Source organism: Sabethes cyaneus, chromosome 1, assembly GCF_943734655.1.
Source record: "Sabethes cyaneus chromosome 1, idSabCyanKW18_F2, whole genome shotgun sequence".
Lineage (NCBI taxonomy): Eukaryota > Metazoa > Arthropoda > Insecta > Diptera > Culicidae > Sabethes > Sabethes cyaneus.
Window position 1 is genome coordinate 36,462,027 of NC_071353.1, and position 25,884 is coordinate 36,487,910.

At 42.3% G+C, this 25,884-nt stretch overlaps 1 protein-coding gene across 1 annotated transcript; it reads left to right on the plus strand.

Moving 5' to 3' along the window:
• Positions 1-16,133: 16,133 nt before the first annotated feature.
• LOC128745563 (protein trunk) lies at positions 16,134-16,904 on the plus strand. Its single transcript, XM_053842637.1, has one exon. It carries the CDS (start codon positions 16,134-16,136, stop codon positions 16,902-16,904), a length of 771 nt encoding a protein of 256 aa, XP_053698612.1.
• Positions 16,905-25,884: the final 8,980 nt, after the last annotated feature.

Here is a 25,884-nt window from a genome sequence, read left to right on the forward strand (position 1 = left end):
TATTATCACTAAGATACGCTTGCACCATTTATGTATCCAGCGACGGGAGGAAAAAGTTAAGTATTGTGGCGATGTCCACCGATTGAATAATCCCGAGGTGAAAAGGGTCTTTGTCAAAGAACTTGAATCCCGAGTCTGTACGGAGGTTGCCACCTGGTGGAACCATCGAAAAGCAATGGACCGCCTTCATCACGGTCAGTGGTGAAACCCCGGCAAAGTATGCAGCGGGTAGAGGGATTGGATTTCGGATGATACTTAAAGGATGACTGAACTGAAGGAGGGCTGTTAAACGAGCTCGCAGGCGGGAAAAGAGAGTCTGTACTAAATCCCTAGCCAAAGAAGAAGAAGCTACCATAGCCAATTGTGATATCCAAATGCAAATTAGTTAAATTCAGTAGAAAACGATATACCAACATCTATAACCAACATCTCCCTTGGAGAACAAATAATAGAAAACTGTGAATGAATTAGAGATTTAGGAGTTATTCTAGGCTTAAAATTAACGTTTATAGACAATTGTTAGTAAAGCAAGCAACATGCTCTCTTTCATAAAACGCTTCAGCTTTAGTTTTGGAGACCCATACACATTAAAAACACTTTAAATTCCCAACGTTCGTTCAATTCTTGAGTACTGCAGCACGGTATGGTCTCCGTTTTCCAATGCAGACATAAACAGAACATAATCAATACAAAAACAATTCTTGTTGTACGCACTCCGTAATTTAAATTGAACGAGTCTCCCTCTTTCCTCATACGACCGCAGCAAACTTATAAATCTCGAAACATTGAAGGCGCGTCATGAATTTGCAATGGTCTCATTTGTTAATTAATGGTGGCCTGAGTATTGTCCGGCATCGATTAGCACGCGGCCAGTCATGCCTGGTGGTCTAACAACTGGATATCCAACGAGGAACTCCATCGTCTGTGTCATTTACGGCCGGTAGTAACTTACGTGGAAGAGGATCGTTCACTTCTTCCGGAAAGGGGTGAACGAAATCTACAGAGAAGCACTCGACTGGAATCCACAAGGACAGCGAAGAAGAGGTAGATCCAGAAGCTCATGGCGACGTATCTTAGCTAGCGACATCTAAGCTGTTGACTAGAGCCTGTCATGGCGACAGGTGAAAGCCATTGCGGCTAACCGCCGGCAGTGGAAATTTCCGATTTCATCACTTTGTTCTGCCAAAACATGCGGAAGTAAATCTGAAAACACCCTAATGGAGAGGCCTTCTCTTAGCCTGCTCGATCACCCTCTGTTTAATGGCTGCCACTTTCCTGATGTCGCAGACGTGCGGTCCTTTCGACGACCAAATGTATACTCAGAGCACTATCTCGTAGTAAGCAAGATGCGCTGCCGGTTCAAATCGAGACGTGTTGCAAAAGCCAGGAGTTGTCAGTATACAGAACGTATGAGTCCAATTTCATAATTCCAAGAAATCAGTTATAGCAATCCATGAATTCCATTTCGAGAATATTTGAATAATTCCGAGAGATATTGAGCATAATTCAGAGGCCGAGAGTCCAGGAATCCGAAAGTCCAAGAATTGGAGAGCCAAAGAATCCGAGAACCCAAGAGCCCGAGAGTCCAAGAATCCGAAAATCCAAGATTCTGAGGGTCCAAGAATCAGAGAGTTCAAGAATTCAAGATTCCGAGAATCCGAGGGTGAAAAAATCCGAGTTACAGAGTCCGATAGTCAAACAATCAGAAAGCCCTAGAATCCGAGAATCCAAGAGTCCGAGAGTCCAAAAGTCTGAGAATCCAATAGCCCGAGGGTTCTAGAATCCGAAAGTCCAAGAATCCTAGAATCCATGAATCCGAGAGTCAAGGAATCCGAGAGTCAAAAATCAGAAGGTCCAACAAGCCGAGAGTGCAAGAATTCAAGAATCCGAGAGAGAAAAATCCGAGAGAATCCAAAATTCTAGGATTCCAAGCGTCCATGAGTCCAACAATCCGAGGGTCCTAGAATCCGAGAGTCATAGAATCCAAGAGTCCGAGAGTCCTAGAATCCGCTAGTCCAAAATTCCGAGAGGCCTAGAATTCGAGGGCCCAAGAATCCGAGATTCTTAGAATGTGAGGCTAGAATCCGAGAGTTCACGAATCCAAGAGTACATGAGTTAAAGAGTCCAAGAGTCCAAGATTCCGAGAGTCCAAGAACACAAAAGTCCAGTCATCCGAGAGTCCAAGAATGCGCAAGTCTAAGATTCCTAGGATCCAAGAGTTCAAGAGTCTGTAACATGATGATGCACATGTTACAGATGATGCGCATGTTTAGAAATCCTTTCCGTTAGTCCGAAAAGACCACACCAATGATAAGAATTTCCAAGAAACATTTAAAAATTAAAATGAGTGCATAAGCGTAATCGATGACTTCCCATGGTTTTCAACAATTCTGACAAGACACAAATGTGTCCTACTCATATTACACGTTTCGACAAACGAACTTGGCGCATCGTTGCCAAGCGAGCTTTGCACGAAAAGCCTACTCCACATGCTAGCATTCTCTCTCTTCGCTCAAAATAATATCAACCACTAGTGGTGATCGACTAAATAGCTAACATGCATAACTAATTTTAACCATCTCCTTAGGCTAAACAGGGTAACTTGAAATTGATAAATAAATATTCAGAACAATCCCACAGCTAAGCACATGACTAAAATGCAACCACTGCTAAGGAAACTGACTAAAGAAATGACATTGGAGCTCAGTCACTCGCGGCCACCTGTCATCAATAAATCTAATTTGCTCAACGATGATTGTTGTGTGTGACTCAATGTGTGTTCAATGTTGCTCGAAAAAGCTCTAACAATATTTTTTTAGACGATTTTAAGAACTCTACGCTTTAAATTTGATTGCCTGATGTTTTCGTTAGGCAGCACGGATCGATTTCGTGATGATACGATGACATTTGTTGCCGTTTGCTTGCAGTCAATATTTTCTGCCGCGTTCATCGACTGATACTGCGCAAGCTTTCGAGCAAAAGATTTAGAAGTTTTTATCGAGATTCATGCGCCCTTAGTTTCGACGAACCGAAAATGAGTTACCTGTCACTTCTTTAGTCAGTTTCTTTACTTGCGGCCACCTGTCATCAATAAATCTAAAGATCATTGTGACTCCCCAGGTAACCAATAAGCATTTCCAATGCAATTTAAAAGCATGCCAATAAGCATTTAAGTTGCCTTAAATGCTACTTAAATGCTATTTTGGCAAAATATGCGGCTACTTTACTGCTAGCCCTAAGAAGCTATAAGAATACCGCTGATAATGATTATTTGCAGCTAGTTAATAAAGCATGGCTAAATTATGGCGATGGCTGTCAAGCTGCGAAAGCTTAATCGGTTTTATTGCTGCTTTTAGCAGAGCGTGATACGACTACTTGAGTTTATAACCTGATTCTTATAGCGGTTATAAAAACATTCTGAGGAGTGGGCCACTTGGTCAGAAAGCAGTTTTATAGCGGTCATCAGAAAGTTCTGGTGAAGCTCATAGTTTTATTAGCGGTTTTATAAAATTGGTCATGGAAACCGCTATACGAATGTAATAAAACTTGGAATTGTTACTTGGGTGTGGTAAAAGTGAATGAACAGAACGTACGACGAATAAACAGAACAACGAAGTACGACTGTACGACTGAGCGATTATCAGCGGAAAGAGTTGCTGCAGAGTACTCGGAGACAGTTCGGAGAGAACCTGGAAGATCAGTGGAGGCACATCCTAGAGTACTGAATTGAGAGACTGGCCATGTAACTCAAAAACTCGCATCATTAAACCAACGACACTCACTGATTACGTGAAACGTGTATCGCTGGTTTAACGATGACAAGTTCTCGCGAGCTACTGAGTTGCCATGGCCAATCTCTCAATTCAGTACTCTAGCACATCCATGACGCGATTAGTGCTACAGCGCGAGAAGTGTTGGGTACTGCTGCAGCCATTTCCAGTGAGTGGTTTGACGCAGAGTACCAGCGAGTGGCTGATGAGCAGAATCGATCTAGAAGTCACATATTGGTTGCCACTGTGACACGTCGGAGCAGAGAGAGAGAGACAGAGAGAGAGAGAGAGAGAGAGACTCTAGAGCTACTAAAAGGAGACTTCATCGTCGCAAGAAACGCCAGCACTGGGATCGCGTTCTTGCGGAGGCGGAGAATGGCTTTGAGAGGCACGATACGAGAAGATTCTTTAAAACGATCAACGGAATCAGGAACCGATCCATGCTAGCTCCTGTAAGGTGTAACGACAAGAAGTGGATCGTGATTACCGAAGGATCGAAAGTGGCCAGGCGTTAGAAAGAACATGTACAGCAACAACTGTCAACAGAAACAGAATAAGGATTCCAGCAGAGCAAAGCAAAGCAAAGAAAGCAGCTATAGAGCTTTTGAAAGTCGGTAGCGAACGACTGTATTGTGCAATCCTTCAGCTTATATTAAATGTAAGGGCTGAGGAGGAACTACCCACGAACTGGTTGGAAGGTGTCATATGCCCTATTCACAAAAATGGCCACCGCCGGGAAAGCAGCAATTATCGGGGCATTACTCTCCTCAATTATGCATACAAAACTCTCTCCCACATCCTGTTTCTTAGACTGAGGATGGTGCGGGAAACCTTTTTTGGCGAGTACTTCAAATGTTGGGACAAAATGTGAAGAAAGTTTGTTACTATTGCATGAATATAAGGACAACAACAAGATATCGTAGCTGTTCATCATCGATACAGATGTTTCATGACAGCCATGCTGTTGCTTCCGGAAGAGACACACTGTTGTGTGCTTCAAAAGCAAACCTAATCACTATTTATGTCACACTATGTCGTTAGCGTCAGTATTTGGTAGTTACCAAGGTAACGTTGGTAACATATCAGTGGTAAGCATTGTATGCTAGACTTCGGGTCTAAGCAAGCTAGTCTTTTTCTTAAGTTTTTTGCTGTTTGTCCCTTTTGATCAAGTTGCGGATAAAGTATTGTTTTTAACCGGCCGACTTGCGACAAACACATATCTTTTTATATACCTGCAATACCAAAACGGGCGCTTGTGAGAGCGAGTGTGTATCAAAATATATTCTCACCGAAAGTCATCTTGCTCACTGGTGCGGGACAACATGTGTTTGTCCTATTATTTTGTTATCGTGATACATTCTGGTTGCTACGTATGTTTGTTTTATAGGCAGAGAATAACTGATTTATCGCTCTTCGTTTTTGTCGTTTATTTCTGCGTACGAAGGATGATTAATGTTAATTAATGATTAATATATATGCCAGACCGGCGGACATGGATCAATAGGTAAGTAGCTATTGATCCCTGTGACATTATTTCCACGTCACATGATAATTCTAGCTTCGCCTCCCCAAAGTTGTAATTTCATTATTATCATCATCATCATCATTATCATCATTATCATCATCATCATCATCATCATCATCATCATAATCATCATCATCATTACCATTATCATTATCATTATCATCATCAAATGCTATTTATCATTATAATTTTAAGGTTCAAACACGCGTCATTGTTTTCTGGGATTTCAAAAGCAGTTTTTATGCTCAACACAAAAGATATGTTCAAGAAAATTTATGATTGTGTTTTGACAGGCGCAAAGAACACAATGATAAACTTTCGTGAAGATATAATTTGATTTGAGCATAAAAACTGCTTTTGAAATCCCTGAAATCAATAACGCGTGTTTGTATCTTAATTCAAATTAGTTTGACAAGATAGGTATAACTTTTAAGCTTTGCAAAAATAAAAAAACTCTACACTTCTTATTTACACTTGCTCTAGCATTTCCAGGATGTTCGTGGGTAACAAAATTCCAGATCAAACGTATACTAACGAATGATGATGGAGTTTTCTGTCTGCGGAACTGCGTATGGGCGTAAATGTCCTGCCTGGTGGGGACTCTTTCTAGAGCTGACCACCTTGTTAAAATAGACACACTCCAGTAATCAAGGGATTGTTCAGAAGCCGCAGGTGGGTAAATGTAATAGAGATACAAAAGAAAAAGAAGTTCAAAAATAAAACAAACTGCACTCATGCGGTGCCAATCAGTTCTACTGTGGATAGCGGTTGTATGTTGATTTACCGAGTTGCAAATTGGATGTTCAGGTATGAGAACATACGTAATGCATAGGGTTTGGGGATGTTTTATTAAAAAACCACAAACTCACCACACCAGGATAGCTCGCTCAAAGCCGTTTTCCAATATACTCAACCGGACAAAAGAAAATATTGTCCAGCGGATTAAATTCCGTTTGGCTAATCCGCCGTAATGGTCCCAGAACGTGTCGTTAGTTGGATTCCCACTCGTTCTCAATCGAACGGCCCCGCTCGGCTGTCGTCATCTTCGAATAAGAGCGAAAAAGGAAAATATAATCCTCGTTTTCTTTGTCGTCTGTAACAACAGAACATTTCCCATTATTCTTTTCCGCTTGCCGCTGTAACGGACCATTGTACTCTTTGACTTTGTTCACCTCCCGCCATAATCAGAACTAGAATCAGAAAAGCAAATTAAAATATGTCACCTTTTGTGCAGGAATACCCGAACAAACTGATTAATTTCACCTTACTGCAATTCTCTCAGGACGTCATTCGTGAACCAAATTCTGCATCTGACAGAAACCGCTCACAAATGGCGACATTTATTTTCGCGTGAAACCATAACGAGAGTCCTCATTAGCATACATCATTACAGCCCCACTCAGATTTGCTCGCAGCCAATTGACTTGTCAACAATTATCGTCCTCCGCTTTCGTTTTTCCGCACCAGCTCAAAATAAACAACCCGAACTGATTGGCCCGATTGTCGACCCCGCGCGGTGACAGGCGTGAAAATTTCAATGAAGATTTCCATCAGTTTAAAACAGATCGATTCGATCTGGCGCTTCCTGTTGCTTCCGCGTCGCGAGCCACAGGAAGGAAAACAGAAACAAACATAACACCATAGCGTCACCCTCTCCTTCGCAAGCGGGTTGGGAAATTCTATCTTTTCACCATGCACATTTACTGCCAACCCCCGTCGCGTAAGTGAGAGAGCTCGAGGGGGAATTTCCTACATGCCTGGTGCCTACATCCTATATTGAACGCTTGAGCTGCTGTTCGAAAGGGTTGTTTAATTTGCCGTTACTTTTTGATCAAATCACTGTCGGACCGTGCTGGTTGGACGGTTATTGTTTCACTTGTTTTCCACTGTTACGAACATGTTAACGAAAAAACATCTCGTTTGCTGCTGTTGATTTAATAAAAGAAAACTAATAAGAAGAATTATCTAATGTTTAGCATAAAATGTGGAACTTGATTCTCGGTACAAGTAGAGTTACAATTTTTGTTGTTTGCTTGAACGAATGCTCATCCTTGGGAATAGAATGATGAAGGGAAGTTTAAACACGGTCAGCACTGGTACGGAATTTAACGATGAAAATTCTTGTTGCAACTTGCAGGACCAGCACAGCTTGACCTGCTTACCGTTTCGAAGGCAAAGCTGTATGACTTGCTAATTACTCTTCTTAAGTTTTATCCGCGGGTGGCCAATTATTCACACCCCGCCAACGTTCGGGAATGTTTCATAATAATAATTAAACTTCATTGTTTGAATGTCCTACTCTTCTTGTCGGTTGACTGTTCTCTCAATTAGCCAGGAATTCTAATAAATTTTCCTCGGCATCCGCAAGACGTATACTGGCGCTAGCGCTGCATTATATTCTCGATTCTCGGTCCTTGCATTCATCAATGTAGAAACGGCGTTAGTCACGCAGAGCTGGCATTCGTTCTCCCTCTAGGCTCGAAAGATGTCCACAATAGTGACAATTTAAGCTGCGGATCACTCTATTAGGTCATACACAACGCACGGGGAAACATTTTCGGAATCTTGCTTCCACTCCTGTCGGTCAAGGGCTTTCAATCAACTTGTGGAATTCACCGCAAAGAATATATACCATCAGCCGCAGGGATGCCAGACGTGAAATTTATGTTTATTGTTTAGCGGGGAACGAAAAAGTGTTTCTCGTTTCTATTAAGAATTGCGTTACACGGAAAAACATAAATTGGGTTTAATTATTCGTTCAACGAGATAGCCCTCTATCATTGTCATGATGTGCCAGATACAAGTCCCGAGAAAACAACTTGCAGACTCATCATCTGTTTCTTGGCTTTAAGACTGTGTACGAGTCAGTCAAAGGAAATGAGCTGTGGCAGATAATGCTAGAACATGGATTTCCGACGAAACTAATTATGGTTTATACGACGCTGATGAGTCAAAATCAAGTAAGTTTTAAGTTTTTAGTAGGTACTCTTTATTGAAAAATTGTCACATGTTTTATTAACCCAGACATTAGTTTGACGATTGTCAGTCAGCTGCTGCAGAGAAACGCGTGTTTGATGACCAGAAAATTGATTATTCTCGCTTTTAAAAATTGCGTTGAAAACTTTGGAGTAAGTTTCACCACAAGCTTAGACGATACAACTGTACACGCTCTACCATTATTGTCACTACTATTGAAGTTTTCTTATTCAAGAGTTGAATTTTCTAGAAAATTTTTGGTAGAGTTCATTTATGCGATGGACCCACCTCTTCGACATTTCTATCCTCTCTACAAAGCTACTGTCAAGCCTCCATTAAGGTGGACTCCTCGCTGCTGAGCTCCAAACAACAATGACCGTTCTATAGAATTTCTCTGAAGTGCTTTTCTGCTCAGTGATTTTGACATTTTAGATTTCAATGACAGGTATGTTGGTGAAAGGCTAATCACAAAATTACAACCAGCGATTGCTCGTGAGCTCAAACATCTTGAAGTGAATAAAGCGTCATGATTCGATGATACTGGAAGTATTGCAAAACGTCATGGAGCTGGTCATAAAAATACTAAAACATCACCTGAGGTGGCCCGAAAAGTGAAAAAGCGACTTGAGTGAACTCTAAGAAGCTTCAAGCCCATGAAATGGTTAAATAACTGCATGTATCCGATCGAAGCATCCTACGCCGATTGAAAATGATTTCCAGGTTAAACCTCACAAGTTCCAAAAAGGCTTACAACGGAGCAACAACAAGCTAGACTTGAAAGAGCATAGAAGTTGCTTCGTTTGGCCGAAAGCGGTTGCATTGAAGGCCAGTTTTTGATTTCTGGTCAGTTTTTCGTTTGTTTACTTCACTCGAAGCTTATTGATGCGGCAAAAGCTGAAAGCTCTTTAAAAGCTCATTGATGTGGCGAAACTTTGAGACCGTGGCGCTGTTTGTTCGGAAAGTGCAACAAAATATGTGCGCAACCAAATGTCTATTAAAGTGTTAACTAATTTTAGATTATACGTTTTATGAACGCTTAAGGGGGCATAGTACTTTTTCAATTCTAAAAATCGATTTTTTTTATTGTTCTTGTCAGAAGAATAACATTTTTAGCGTATGTGTTTAAAGCCCTTTCGAGGAATTCCAAAAAAATGACAAAGTTACAGTTATTTGTACCGCGCATGTCTGGAACGATTGCACAGCGCATAAAAACTTCAATGCCGTCTTTCTCGGAACCAGGTTTTCAAAGTTGGTACCATAAATATCTCAAGAACCGTACTGCACAAGCGATTCTCTAGCGATTGATAATAACTTTCTTTCTGCAAAACTCTTAGCTTGGATGAATTTTTGTTTGCGAGCTGAAATAAAATACTGGAATATGGCAATATGGCTTCGCATAAAAAAATGGTTTTGGTGTTGAACTGCGGTATACTTCATAATAGCAGCAAAAAACTGTTTGGTCAGGGTGCTACCGATTTAATAGATCTATAAAACAAACAGATTCATTGCGGTTTGACAAGTAACCGCGATAAGATCAATTTTGATTGACGCGCCATTTTGTACTATTAGGGTAAAGAACTAGTTTTAAGCAGTCTAAGCGGGTCACTGATTGTTTTACCTTATTACAAGCGATGGGTTGACTAAGTGGGGGATATCAGCATACCAATCTTCTTGCTATCTTTAGTTCTTCAAGCTGTTACCATTGGAAGACACTATTGTTGAGCTAAACTTTTGATTTTTCGCTTTAAAAGTTGGAGCGGCGGAACTAATTTTGAACAGAACGAACCTATTTTCACCCGCAAGGTGCTTTTTTAAGCAATCCTGAAATCTGAATTTTTTTACGTCCCCTTAAAAAATCCCTCGAACTTTTCCCCCTATTCAGTAAGTTCGCGTTCCTATCCGCGACCTACTAATCGGCATCTGATGCGTAATCGGCATAGCGTATCGGCATAGATGCGTAAAATGCCATCTGTCTAAATTGTTTCTCGGGGCATACACTCACCGCACCGTTCGGCAAACGGTATGTGTCGTCTCTTTTATTCTCTGGCGTTCTTATGGGAAACTGCGAGTTTGATGTCTCACTCGCTGTTCATAAGGATGGTGGGAGAACAAAAGAGGTAAACATAGCAGTACAAACGATCCGACTCAGAACAGTGTTGTCAAAGCAAATAACATTTAAACACATCGTTGCTTTATTAAATCACTGAGAAAATCTTTGAAAATTATTGAAAAAGCTGTCTTTTGTGTTGTTTTTAATAAAGAAAAATTAATTATGAACATACATTTCTCTTAAAAGTATTGAACCACGTTTCGTTTCAGTTAATTTCAAACTTAAAATTCTTATTTCCAGAACCGAAACAGTGTCTTGGCAACACAATAGTTCATCAGTTGTGCTGCAGCTGCTGCTACTGGTGAACAGGTTCCGTCAATTCAGAATTTGTTTTCAGTTTTGTTAGAAAATATTAAAACTTTCGGCCAGTGACAAAGCCTTAGATAATAGAAAAAAAGAGAGTGAATAATATGGTATGTGACAATTGAGTGCTTGACTTTTAGAGTGGTTGTAATCAGTGCTGAAAAATGTGATGGATTCGTTAGTAGCGAGGTGGCGATTGCCTTCAGCAGCTGAAAAATGTACGTTTTTGGACAACAATTTTTAATTCATCATATTTCTTGTCGGAAACCCAATAAATTGTGTTTGTGTAAATCAAATGTATGGTTAAGTGATTTGTGAAGATGATCCTATCAAAAGATTTTGAAAATATGAATAAAAAAGTGCATTTTCGGTTCATTTATGTTCAACCGATTAAAATAGGTGACACTGCTTAACTCGTTCCTTACCCTACGCCACATGTATGGTAAGTTTATAAAAGACGTGGTGCAGCCAACAAGTTTTAACGTGGTAATATAAGCAACCACAATAAATTTGCTTTATTAACAGTTTTATTATGATTTTCTAGCTAGCAATAAGTGTGTTTAGACTTGGATCCTTTCGGTATTGCGCAATACCACAATAAAACCAGAGGTAATGATTGATACCGCAATAAAACCTTTATAAAATTCAAGTAAAACCAAGCGGCTTTAGAATTGTTACTTGTGTTTGTGAAGTTTGGAATAAAACAAGAAAAGTTTTTTTGTTCACTTCAACAGCTTGGATTATTCGTGACTTCTGCGGGGTTGGGATTTGAACCCGGATCCTCAGCGTGAGAGGCGTGGATGTTAACCACTACCGGGACTGACCCCACAAGAAAAATGGTGCTGGAAAATGTAAGTACTATCGAGACAAAATGTACGAATTATCGTGGATACGTACTATCGAGGCAAAATGTACGTATTATCGAGGGTACGTACTATTGAGGGTACGTACCAACGAGGGTACGTACTATCGAGGTATACCTGTATATATAAAAGCGAGCGTAAGTATGTTTGTATGTATGTTGCACCATAATTCCAGAACGGCTTGACCGATCTCCACCAAACTTGGCACACATGTTCCTTGATATAATCAAGAGAATCAGCACCGGGGGGTTGACAAAAGGGGGGAGGTACTAACAGGGAGGGGGGGAGGTGGGAGTATGTTGTCATACTCGGGCCATGTTGTACAGGTAGGACCACCGGTCTTAATCCAAGAAATACGTATTAAAATTCTATGTAGAGCCATCAAAATAATGAATTGCCATATAAGTATAAATATCCTATTTTTAATAACATCTTTGCGAAATTTTTGGTGACCTTGTAAAATCAATATTACTACAATCGCGTTTTCCGAAGTGTACTACTGCAATGGAAAATCAACAACAATCTAGGTTTTTATTGTACTAATTTTGCTTTATTTTATCACATTTCCCGCAACAGAACCAACATTTGATTAAATTTTGTTTTTTTCGTAACACTAAATTTTTTTACGCTGATTAAAAAAGCTTTTTCAAGAAAATCTGACATCGCTGCGGAGACTTGAAACGAGAAGTCAGGCCATCGGTTGGTCAACCCGCAATCAGGCAGGGCTGTCCTGCACTCAGTGCACCTATTTTGATTATTTAACTGTAACACCTCTGCCAAGCAAAATTCGAAAATGTTATGTATGTGGCATTTATAGAGTCAATTATTATACATAAGATTGCTGAACTAAGTATTGCTCTATCTTAAGTATTTACGACGCACTCTCACTTTACACTGGGTGGTGCGCAGAGAGCGCTCTTGGTGCACCGCCCAGTGTGAATTGGGCAAAATATATGCACTCAGTACAGGACAGCCCTGCCCGCAATAAATGGTTTGAGTCGCTGTAACCGCGGATGGGCGCTGTCCAAACGTACCACAATTATAGCTCAAATGGTCGCAATGGACCTAATCTTCTAACACCTGCTCACCGGATCCCATCTTCAATAGCGATGTTGAATAACATACAGGCGATTCGAAAGGACTCGAGAATGCCTCCAAAACACGCACGTAATACATCACTCACTCCCACGTAGCTTTGATCAGCCGCGTCAGTTTGTCCGGAAAACCGCATTCGTGCATTATCTACCATAGGTACTCGCGCTCGACTGTATCGTATGCTGCTCTGAAATCCACGAAAATGGTGTGGGCACGTTGCACTCCCGACATTTCTGGGGGATTTGTCGGAGAGTAAAAATTTGATGCGTAGTAGCACGGGCTCCCATGAAGCCCGCCTGATAGTACCCTACGAATGTTCTTGCTATTGGGGATAGACGACGTAACAAAATTTGAGAGAGCACCTTGTAGGGGGCATTGACCAGCGTAATACCACAGTAATTACAGCAATCTAGTCGATTGCCCTTTTTGTAGATGGGACAAACCACACCTTACAGCCACGCCTCCGGTAGTTTCTTCTAGTACCAAATCCTTGAAATTATCCAGTGAAATGACGCTGTAAGCGGTTTTGTGGAGCCATTTTTGTGAAGTTCTGCCGTGAGTTGGTCCTTGCCGGCTGCTCATTATTATTCAGCCGACCGACATCTGGCTGAATCTCTTTGAGCTCGGGAGCCGACACGCTGTTATCGTTATCGGGGGTACTCCTAGATTAACCTTCGTTACGTCTCCTTCTGTTATAACGTCATGGAGATGGTCATCGAAGAACTGCTTCCACTTGTTGACCACTTTGCGCTCGTTTGTGACCAGGCTTTTCTCCTCGTTCCTACACATATTGGGCTTCGGTGTGTGTGTCTTACGAGAATGGTTCACCTTTTCATAGAACTTACAAGTCTCATAAGCCCGGTTTACCTGCTGGCGCTGGTAGTTAATCAATTTAAGCATCCAACATTTCGTTTCGCGATGTACCAAAGAAAGTGAAAACTTCGGTTTGTAAACCTGAAGCTGATTTATAGTCATCTTTACGACAATATAGTTGATCGCGATTCCCTAGCACAACACGGATTCTTGAAGAAGAGATTAGTGGCTACAAACCTTTATGGGTTTACCAAACAGAATGTATATGCACAGATATGAGCAGAGCATTTGATGTTGCTAGTATCAATAGCATTTTGAAGGTAAAAGACTTCGGATTCATATCTCACACAAGAACACTATTTATATTTAAAACTCCATGGCAATAAATCATGTTCATTTACCGTGTACTCAGGAGTACCACAGGGTAGCCACTTGGGACTATTGCTGTTTGAGACTTTAATGAACAAATTACCTTAAGCAATCTCACACGAAACCGTCAAATCTTATGACGACGATGTTAAAATCCCATTTTTTCCATTAAGACTATGGATCACTGCCTGAAGTTGCAGCTCGATTTAAAGTAGATTCGTGAAAACGTGATTCGTGAACTTTATTAAGCCATCGTTCATAAATATTGCTCCTCTGCTTATAAAATATATACAACTGCACTTTTATGAAATTTACTCGATTCTTTTTGTTTTAAATTGTTGAACCGTTTGACAGTTTTTATTTGTTTACCTCTTGAAAAAAGTGGTTTTACTTTTATTTTATATGCTACTTCTTTGTATATGTAGGATTTTTGTCCAATAAGGCCATTACAAATATTTTATAAAGTTTTTGTCCTTCCGGTGTTCGGCCACTGAAGGGGGGGGGGCGAAAAAAACAAAGTGAATTTTTTAATCGAGCAAAAAAAAACATGGATTTTAAGAATTTTTATTTAAGGTTTAAACGTGAAAACCGAATCTATTCTTGCTTATAATATATACGTTATTATTTTCTATGCAAAAATATACGAAAAAAGACAAAAACGAAGGAAAATTTTTTTGGACGATTTTCGGAAATTCCATTGTTCGAATTTCCATTTCTGTTTCGTGCTAGAAGTGTTAATTCAACTCGGAGACTCATTTTTCGAGTTTTTCGGACTGTAGAGCCCACAGACAATTGATTTTATAAAAAGAAATTTGACTCATATCCTACAAAATATTTTTTTGCCACCCGATTTTTCAAGCCAATTTCCAAGGGGGGGGGGGGAGTGACAAAAACTTTAAATATGATTTGCAATGGCCTAATTATTTGTAAATACCTATAACTTATAAGTTTTTTGGCATCTCTGAATATAAAACATATTCCGCAATCTTGTCTTCATCGCTGTAATTGTTATCACATATGGATGAAAGCCGAAACATCGTCGATGACATGTGACAAATTTCCCCGCAAGTTGTGGTAGGTACCGGCACCGGGCGCGTCTCAAATCTCACCGCCAACAGTAGTGCCTGTGCCTGTTGCTGCGGCTGCTGTACGTGTATGTCACCACGGGGACCGCCACAACGTAAGAGGATTAGATTTGGCCAAGAGTAGTACCTACCTACCTACACATTAGACCTGTGATAAAGAATTCTTTTTCATCTTCGCACGACCACTTCAGCTTGAAGAAAAGATAGAGAGAGACAGCGAAGCGATTTGTAGCTAACATGACAATGTGTCAACGGAATTACCCATAGTGGCCATGTCCGATTGTGTCTGCGGAATCCGGAAAACCAATCGTTGCAAAAGTTAATATGCGTCGTTTTTGACTTATAGCGAACCACTGAAGGGGAAGTAAATTGCCTGAAATGCAGCGAATAGGGTGGGGGAAAAGAGACGCTGTCGTTCCAAAAACTCGATGACACTTCTTTTCTTTGTTGGTTTAAACGAAGCATGATTGTGTACGGAATAGATGGATGGATTATAGGGTGCCGAATGGAAGCCTCGGCTCACCAAAAAGTAACGAAAGCAAATGTGCAGTGCAAACTGGAGTTCCATCCTTCTTCGTACGGGTTAGCTTCACGAACTTCACGCCTCTATATATCGAGCTCAAGAAAGCATCAGGATAATCCTGAAAACAAACATCTAATTAAACATAGTTTAACTGCCACAAACCTCAAATTCGGTGTAAGTGTCAGCAAAATCAAACTGAAGTCCCTTTTATCCTACTGACCAGCATAAGGAGAGCAAATCATTTCAACTACCTCGATCTTATGATGTTTCGAACATTGCCAATATCTAAAGCAAAACTAAAACTTGTTGCAGAAGTCTGTCGGCTACACAGGTAGCCCAAAACTAATCGATACCGCCTCTTGTTTGTTTTTCGATATTTATCATTACATCTGATTATGTAGTTGTTAAGTCTGGCAGTTAAGCTAAGCTCTGGAGGTAGAGGGAAAAAGACAATTCGCAGGTAACTAGCTTAGCAGCAATTCGCATTTTGAAACCATAAAGGTAGAAAAAGGACGGGTATATAAAATTTTCTATACAATGTTCGAAACCTTTCGAAACGACATTACCTAATAGTCAAAGATCGGCAGTCAGTGCGGTAGGAATGACACGCACTAGCAACCGGCTAGTGATCGGAAAAACCTGAAACTGTACGGACATAATAAGTGAAAGTGAATAAATCAGTGAGTACAGCGCAAATTAACATGCCCAGCTTATTGCTGGTGGCTATACTGTTGATCACAGTAAAAGTCAAAACAGCAGAACCGCGATCGATGGATTACCATACGAAAAAAGCTCCAAAAAAAGATTGCGTCGAGCTGCCTGAACCAATTCTTTCGGATATTTTGGGACCGGCTTACAATTCACGCTATATGAGCATTGACAAACCTCCTGTTATGGAAGATGAACCGATCTCGGGCGAGGGAGGAAACGCAAAGCGTGGTCTGTCGAAACCTTTGTATCCGTCGTTCTACGTAAACGAAAACCATCTGGCGGAGATCGGTACTGATCCGGCATGGGAGGTAAAGCACGCGAAGGACACTACAAATCTATTGCTAGAGACTACTCAGACTTCTCGCAGCAAACGGGACACTATGTTCCACAAGTTCCTACAGGATAGGAGCTACGATCGTCAATCGAGGTTAACGCATCTTGGTCGAGGAATGATACAGGAACCAAAACTCGGTTCAAAACCATGGGAATGTGAGGGTAAAATTCGTTGGCTGGATCTCGGTGCAGAGTACTTTCCTCGGTACCTACGAACGGTCGAGTGCGCCAAGTCACGCTGCTACTACGGTCAGTATCAGTGTTTGCCGCGATCGTTTACGGTGAAAATTCTTCGTCGAAGAACAGGCGAATGCGTTCCGCGCGGACATTTAAAAAATGTCGGCGTCGATGGACTGCCTGGTGAACTGCGTGAACTTTGGATTTGGGAAGAGCGAGCGGTCAATTTTTGCTGCGACTGTGCGTCGTAGTAGACAGTTTAACTAGTGTAAGCCACATCAATTGTAAATAAAAACTCATTGTCGTTTGTGTTCCCTTGGGGTGGGATTCTGTATATATTACTAGGTTGTAGTTTCCATTCTAGTCTTACAATAAGAAATTGTATATAGCAGTGTATAAAATAAATGTTTTTTAGAAGATAAACTAATTTATTGTTTATTTTTCGGGGTCAAATATGCCTTCGAGCTGTGCTTCATCTGATTTGCTGTATTCTTCCCCTTCCAAGGCGAGAAGAATTTACGATGAGTATGAGTGTATGTAGCAACGGGGTGCACGTGCATTTACCAGGCAGAAAAAAGCTTCCCCTGTTTATCGCCCTCGTTTCATAAAAATCAATTTTGCGCTGTTCCTCTCGAAAGTTCTACACTTGTCGTGTTGCTTAAACAGGTAGCTGTTGTTATGTTGTCGATTTGCATAAATATTGAAACAATTTTCTGCTCAAGTGGCACCCAAGGCCAGTTTGCATATTTATGAAGCTAATAATTCGGGATAGACTGGTCCAAAGTGAAGTGCGTGACGATATTTTTGTTTGTCACCGGGAAGTATGCCAACCCGATTCAATTGCGTTATGTAGCTAATGACTTAATAACTGTAATACACGGTAGATTGATTGAAACACACGGTGTGGAAAGGAAATATGCATAGAAATTGCCTGTTTAGCAAGATAAGAGGCTCTGGGGGAATGTAACATTCTAAAGTATTTTCAATTTATTAAATTCTTTAAATACCATCTACAAGCCTTTTCAATTTACAGATCAAATGTATTTGTAGAATATAATATTGCCGATTGCAAGGAAAATTGAACCATTCAATGTACGATATATTTACTTTAAATCGTTTCGATATCTTTTGCGCACATTTTCGTTACATTCTAAGCAATAAGTGCGCCGAAGATACCGGAACGATTTAACGCGAAATTAGTCGTCATCGATTCTGCCAATTCCAAAAGCAGTTTTTTTGTTTGAAACAAAAATTCTGTCCAAGAAAATATATTCGCTGTGTTCAGATTGGCAAGAAGAATGCAGTATTTACATTTTCATGAACAGAGTCCCGCTTTCGGCCCAAAAACTGCCGAAATTGAACTCTCCGACGAAAAGTTAATGACTGAACGCTCCGCATTATATTGGAGCAGACCAAGGAATTCTTGTACTCTTTTCTGCTAGTGTTCGTTAACTTCGAAAAAGTGATTTAACGATTCAGCCACGAAAACATCTGGGGCGCACTTAGGCGTAGAGGAGTTCCAGATAGGCTAGACCATCTCATCGAGGTTCAGTATGAGGCATTCTCGAGTAAGGTTTTGCACAATGGCGTCTTGTCCGACCCTATAAGGGTTACTTCTGGCGTGAGACAGGGCTGCATACATACGAAAACCTTAATTTTCAATTCAAACGTTTAATCCGTACTGTTGTATGACTGCGAATCGTGGTGTGTCTTAGCGGAGACAACGCAAACACTGCCTGCAATATATCATTTGTGCTTAGTGGCCTGATAACTAACTAGATATTCAATGAGGAACTCCATCGTCGATGCCATTAACGGTCGATAGCAATAGAAACTCGAGAACGTAGGTGGAAGTGGATCGGACACACTTTAAGGAAAGGAACGAGCGAGATCTGCAGAGAAGCACTCGATTGGAATTCGCAAGGACAGCGTAGAAGAGATAGACCCAAAGACTCATGGCGATGCAGCTTAGCCAACGACATCCGAGCTGTAGACGAGAACTTGTCCTGGCGACAGGTAAAAGCCATGGCGGTCCGTCGGCCGTGGGTAGTGGATATCTCTGTTCAAGTCAGTTTCACTTTGGGGCATATACCGGAGAATTGGCTCAAAGTAACGATAGTGTTTATAACTAAGGCTGGTAAAAAAACAAAACCATGCCTAATGCTTTAAGATGTCTAAGTCTGACATCAACGTTTCATAAGCTGATGGATGAGGATGATGAAACTTGTATACAATGTAGAGTTTTATGGGGTAGAGAACTCTCTGATAGAGTTGCTTCAGAGCTCTACCGGCGGGCTGTATAGGTGTACATACTGCTCTACTTATCTCTACGTGTGATTTTTTTTAGCTGTAGCAAAACTTTCTATAAAGCCCCCATATCACGTTTAAGCAGCCATAAAGTGGATTGATGTTTATGGCTGTTTAGAAGTCGATTGTTTAGCAGAAAGACACGCTGTTAAGCTTGAATTTTTGAAACTTACTAATGATAATTCATTATCGGGAACTATCAAGTCTTTACAAAATAAACCCAACAGTAATTTGCAAAACTCGTTACTCACAGTGTAATCGAGGCGCACCCCAACAATTCACAAGTCAACTTAATCGAAACAACAAACTCCCGCATCCGCCAAAGAGACAAAACATCCGATTAGTCATGGGAGTAACTTCCGAAATCAGCTCTCGTGTGCGGTCGACCGAAATCAAATTTTGCGCTCCATGCCGGTCACCGGCATAGAGATTTCCGTTTTTCCTCGGTGACCCTAAACCCAATGAGCCATCCGGCAGAGTCGAGTCGTTACGTAATCGGAGCGTAATCTCCTTCCCGATCATCAGCCAAGGTCCCGGGGGGCTACCGTCCAGGGAAGCCAATTCGGAAGGAAGAGGAAATGCACGACATAAGCCGATGTATAGAGAGGTGAATAAATTATGCGTCTCGTTCTACGGGGCTTCATCTAGCCTTTGAACCGTTTCCCGCAGCTCCAAAGTCGATTAATAGCGTATTAGCGTTCGGCACTTCGGTTTGCGAAAACCGAATGCGAAACATCTTTTTGCGTATGATAATAACAATAATAAGATAATCTTCTTATACGCAAAAATCCGTTCCTGGTGGATGCCCGCTGCGTGTGGTAAAGCAGGACCGGAGTAAGTAAGTTTTTGGTTCAAATCGCTTTCACCAATTCACCAATCCTCGTTCAGTTTAGCCTATTCAAAGCAAAATAAAATTTATTTGCTATAAAATGTAAAATGTCGTAGGCGTTTTTAAGTAATTGTACATTTTTTCCCGTTGATTCGACGAATTTGACTCTGCGGCAATGGTTTTCACATCCATCATCAACGTTCCCGTCCCACTGCAGCCGATCGGCAAGATACCGGTCGTAGGGAATGCGCTTTTGTGCCAAACTCCGTATGCCGTCGTAATATTTCCCAACGCGACAGTTGCATATCTTGTGCGAAAATTCAATTTCCATACCCCAAGCGAAAGAGCTTCTTTCGGCAGATTCCTTTCATGCTTCCGTACATCGTACCGTACGGAGAAGGCGGAAAAGTGGAAAGAATTTCGCTGAGATAATAATCCGTTTGAGCGCAGCTCTGTACACAATAGTCAGCCGACGTCCTGTCGGAGGGTAATACGGAGCGGATAGGGAAAATGCATTTTCGATTCCCATAAGTCTTCGCTTCGATACACGGTAGAGTTTCCTCAGCAAGTATTTGCACGTTTATTTGCTCGTTCGACAAACCACCGCACCGTGCTTCGGATTTAGCTAGCAGCCTAGACGAACAAAGCGTGCCAACGCAAATTGTGGTGGAACGGAAAAAGATGTCGCATATCTTTGCTAATAGCTTTTGTGCGTGAAACTTGATAGGATTTCGATCACAATGTAAAACAAATCAACGCAACGCATATCCGCTAACCAATATATATATTAAATACTAACGCGAGAAAAACAAATATTTCAATCATATAAAAGATAAGTGATAATCTACAAGAATGAAATTATAAAAAATGGTAAAAATTGTGATCAAACTAAAAATACTTATTAAGCAGATTCATTAGGTTCATCAACGAACCACGATAGATGACGTAACAAAATTTGGGAGAGCACCTTGTAGCTGGCGTTGACCAGCGTGATGCCGCGGTAGTTTCACCAATCTAGCCGGTCGCCCTTTTTGTAGATGGGACAGACTACACCTTCCATCCACTCCTCCGGTAGTTTGTCCACCTCCCAAATCCTTGAAATTATCCAGTGACGTGCCGTTGCTAGCCGGTTCTGGCCATTATTGTACAGTTCTGTCGGGAGTCGGTGCTTTTCAGCTAACCAATTTTTCGCCGAATCTCTTCGAGATCGGGAGCCGGTACGCTGTTATCGTTTGTAGGCACTTCTAGGTTAACTTCCGTTGCGTCTGCTTCTTTTATATCGTCGTTGAGCTGCTCATCGAAGAACCGTTTTCACCTGTCGACCACCTTGCACTCGTTTGTGATTAGATTTCCTCCCTTGTCCCTATACATTTACATCTCAGGTTTCGGTATGTAGCCCTTACGAGTTTGGTTTACCTTCTCGTAAAACGCGCGTGTTTCGGTCCATGGCAACTGGTCTCCAGTTCCGTGGGCACCAAGTGCTCGCCAGATCTCGCTCCACCTGGTCTTGCCACCTCGCTCGCTGTGCCCGTCTACGTCGTGTTTCTACGGGATTCGATGCGAAAACCATTTTTGTAGGATAGTTGTCCGACATTCTAGCAACATGTCCTGCCCAACGTATCCGTCCAGCTTTAACCACTTTCTGAATACTGAATTCGCCATAGAGACGCGCGAGCTCTTGGTTCATTCTTTGCCTCCATGTTCCGTTCTCTTGCACGCCGCCAAGGATAGTTCTTAGCACCCGCCTTTCAAAAACTCCGAGTGCCCGTAGGTCCTCGTCTAGCAGTGTCCACGTTTCGTGCCCGTAGAGGACAACCGGTCTAATTAGCGTTTTGTACAGTGTGCACTTTGTACGAGGGCTCAGATTGTTCGACCGCAAATGTTTGTAGAGTCCGTAGCAGGCCCGACTTCCGCTGATAATACGCTTTTAATCTCACGACTGGAATTGTTGTCGTCTGTTGCCAGTGAGTCAAGGTATACGAACTCGTCAACTACCTCGAACTCATCCTCGTCGATTACCATGGTCCCGCCCGCCAGCATATACTTCATTTTAGACGTATTTATCTTCAATCCAAACTTCTCTGCTTCGCGTTTTAGTCTGGTGTTCTGATCTTCCACCGCCTCAAATGTTCTGCCGACAGCAACCACGTCGCCAGCAAAGCAGATAAATTGACTGGATTTATTGAAAATCGTGCCCCGCATTTCGATAGCCGCTCGTCTTATAACACTTTCAAGCGCAATGTTGAATAGTAGGCAGGAAAAACCATCTCCTTGTTGAAGTCCCCTGCGAGATTCGAATGGATCCGACAATCCTCCCGAGATTTTCACACAGCACTGGATCCCATCCATCGTAGCCATGATAAGTCTAGTAAGCTTACCCGGAAAGCCGTTTTCGTCCAAAATTTTCCTTAGTTCTTGTCGGTTTACACTATCATATGCGGCTTTGAAATCGATGAACAGGTGGTGCGTGGGGACTCGGAATTCGCGGCACTTCTGGAGGATCTGCCGCAGGGTGAAGATTTGGTCTGTCGAAGACCGACCCTCCATGAAGCCGGCCTGGTAACGTCCCACAAATCTTTTGGCTATTGGCGATAGTCGATGAAAGATGACTTGGGACAGCATTATGGAGGTGGCATTCAGGATAGTGATCGCTCGGTAGTTCGCACAATCAAGCTTATAAGGCAGATAACCCCGTTTTTCCACTCCTCCGGTAGTCGTTTCGTATCCCAAATCTTGACAATCAGCTGATGCAGAAAGCCGGCCAACTTGTGCGGGTTCATTTTGAAAAGTAACGCTCCAATGCCATCCTTTCCCGCTACTTTGTTGTTCTTCAGCCGCTGGATGGCTTCTGTAACTTCCCTTATCGATGGGGGTGGCACATCTTCGTTGCTTGCTACACCAATGTGGTCACTTCCTCCGTTATCATGGTCTTCCGCCTGCACGTCATTTAGGTGTTCATCGTAGTGCTGTTTCCACCTGTCGATCACCGCAAGTCGCCAGTCGAGATACCCCTATCTTTACCTCTGCACATTTCGGCCCGTGGTACAAAGCTTTTGCGACATTCATTAAGTCTCTGATAGAACTTCCGTGTGTCGTGAAAGCGGTCAGCTGCTTGAGTTTTTCGCATGTCTTATCCTCTTGGTGGCGCTTCTTCTCCTTGAAGAGTCAGGTTTGCTGTGTCCTCTTTTGGCTCTACGCAGCATTTGTACCCGCGCTGCGTTCTTCTCAGGCAATATCTGCTGGCATTCCTTGTCAAACCATTCGTTACGTCGATTCGATGCCACACGGCCCAGGACGTTCTCCGCTACGCTGTTACTGACTGTTTTCACGGTATTCCAACAATCCTCAAGAGGGGCTCCGTCCTCCAGCTCACCCTCTTCCGGCAGCGCGGTTTCGAGAGATAACGCGTAGTTTTCGGCAACATCCGGTTGCTTCACTCGCGTAAGATTATACCGTGGTTGACGCCGGTATCGTTTGTTATTCACAACAGATAGTTTTTGACGTATCCTTACCATCAGTAGATGGTGATCCGAATCAATGATAGCGCCCGGATGGATTCTAACATCGATAACGTCTGAAAAGTGTCGACCATCTATCAGAACGTGGTCAATTTGTGATTCCGTCTGGTTGGGTGATCTCCAGGTGTACCGATGGTAGAGGTTATGCTGGAAGAAGGTACTACGTACGGCCATGTTCTTGGAGACGGTGAAGTTCGACAAGTCTTAGGCCGTTTTCGTTCGTTTGCGGGTGTGCGCTGAATCGTCCAATCACCGGTTTGAATTCCTCCTCCTGACCAACCTGAGCATTAGAGTCCCCGATGACAATTTTGACATCATGTCTTGGGCAGCGGTCGTATTCATGCTCCAGCTGCAGGTAAAATTCATCTTTGTCATCATCGGTACTTCACAGGTGAGGGCTGTGCACGTTAATTATGCTAATATTAAAGAATCGGCCATTGATTCTGGATCTGCACATTTGGGGGTTGATTGGCCACCACCCGATTACCCGCTTCTGCATCTCGCCCATCACTATAAAATCTGTGCCCAGCTGGTCTGTATTGCCGTAGCTCTGGTTGATGGTATGACCATCTCTATACGTTCCATACGTACCATCGTTCCTTTCCAGCATACCTCTTGCAGCGATGTTGAACTTGCGGCTCTTCACTTCTTTAGAAAGCATGTGGGTACTTCCGAGAATATTTACAGACCGACAGTACCATGTTCCTAATTTCAAATCGTTAGTTCGTTTCACCGCCTGGGTCTTTGCCGATTATTCCGATTAGAGTTATTATTACTTACGGAATTCATTGCTTTGAGATTTTTAGTAGTTCAGGCTTTCAAAGCCCGCAACCAACCGCACAGTATCCCCGGAGGGCCAACCTAGCTCGAAGGAGCCCTCCTCTCCTGTCAGCATACAACCCTGGCTTCCACCGGGGTTGGTTATCCGATCTCCACCGAGGTTGCTCGTATCCCGGCTGGTACCACGAGGAGGTAGGGGTAGGAGTTGCTGGGTAAGAGGCTGTGGACCACTGTGGGGTCTATTTTATGCCCAGTGCGCAAGGCACCGATCGTACGCATTACCCAGCCGTTTACCAGCCTGCGCGTTTCATTAGCCCGGAATAGTTGTTCTAGCTATTCACGATATCTGCCCTTCTGCTGGCGCTCTTTCATCTTGAGGATCGTGGTCAACTCCTTCCGCACTCGTCGATACTTGGCCAAATTCTTCCTCTTTCGTGGCAATGCATAGAAAGTTTTTTCAAGCTCTTATTTCCCAGCTAGCACCAACTCGTATATCAATGTACGAAAACTATCGTAAATATCTCCTAACAAACTCGAAATCGTAACTAAAGCTGGATAAAGTGGGATCAAGTTGATTTTCTGTCGTATATAATGATAATGACTGACATGCATACGATTTTCAGCACAAAATCGTAGAGTAGTACGGAGCGACTCGCGCTTAATCGGATATTATCGTATATAAATACTTATATAGTCGTAACGCTCAAAATTATTCGCAATCACGTATATCGCCTCCAAAATAGTACGGATATGCCAATTTTGCGCATGAAATACGATTTATTTAGCATGTATATCTGTACGTAATGCTGATTTTTACCTTTTTTATACATATGAAAATGCTAGCTGGGTTTTCTTCTCCATCGCTTTTTGCTATTACTCATCAAACCAATCATTTTGTGCGTTCGTGTGTTTCTCACCTAACACCGCGCTTGCGGCTTCATTGACGGCCGAGCGTATCCTACTCCATCCATCTTCGAGGGTCGAAGCATCTAGCTCAACAAAGGAAGGTAGTGCTTCATCCAGTATGCGCGAGTAGTTCTCGGTAACTCGCGGGTTGTCCGAGGAGGGCGACTTTGTCGCGATAATACAGAATACGGTGACCGAATCTCGCGCCAGGAAGCTGTACTGCGAGTGGTTGATGCAGCCGAAATCGCAATGGACGACGGGATGTATATTAAAGTGGACACCAAACAGATTCCCGGCCTAGAATTTTTCGTCGGCAAGTTCCGCCTGAATGTTTCGGAGAAGTTCTGGAAGAAGAATGTTCACATATTTGCCAGTAAGTACTAGGTGTGGCAAGCGACCTGTGTGAGCGACAAATTCAGCAAGCCGTACATAACAACCGGTACCGTCAACAACCAAATATGTAATGAAGAATGCCTTCAGAAGCACCCACTGTGCTTCCTCCGGCCCAACGAAGGTGACACTCTGTTTTGGCCGGATCTGACATCGTACGATTACGCGAAACCGGTAATGGAGTGGTACGAAGCTGTAGGGATTGAGCGGGGGTAGTAGGAAGCAGAGAAAAAAATTGTTTTGTTGAGGACTGAGAAAGCAGCATGTATGAAAATATCGATCCAGACTACATAAATATAATGTTTCAACATTATTATATTATTTATTTTTTATTGCCGAGCCGTCGCGTCGATGGAAAAAGAAATTACAATGTTTCAGTAGAAAACTCTCAAATGCAAAACTTATATAAGAGCCATTATGGTGGGGTTTTGAAGAGAACTGTTTTCCTTGCATTGTCGTCCGGCATTCTTACGACGTGTCCGGTCCACAGTAGTCTACCGA

Coding starts and splice junctions, on each gene's coding strand:
- LOC128745563 (XM_053842637.1), top strand. CDS start 16,134: ATGCCCAGCTTATTGCTGGTGGCTATACTGTTGATCACAGTAAAAGTC.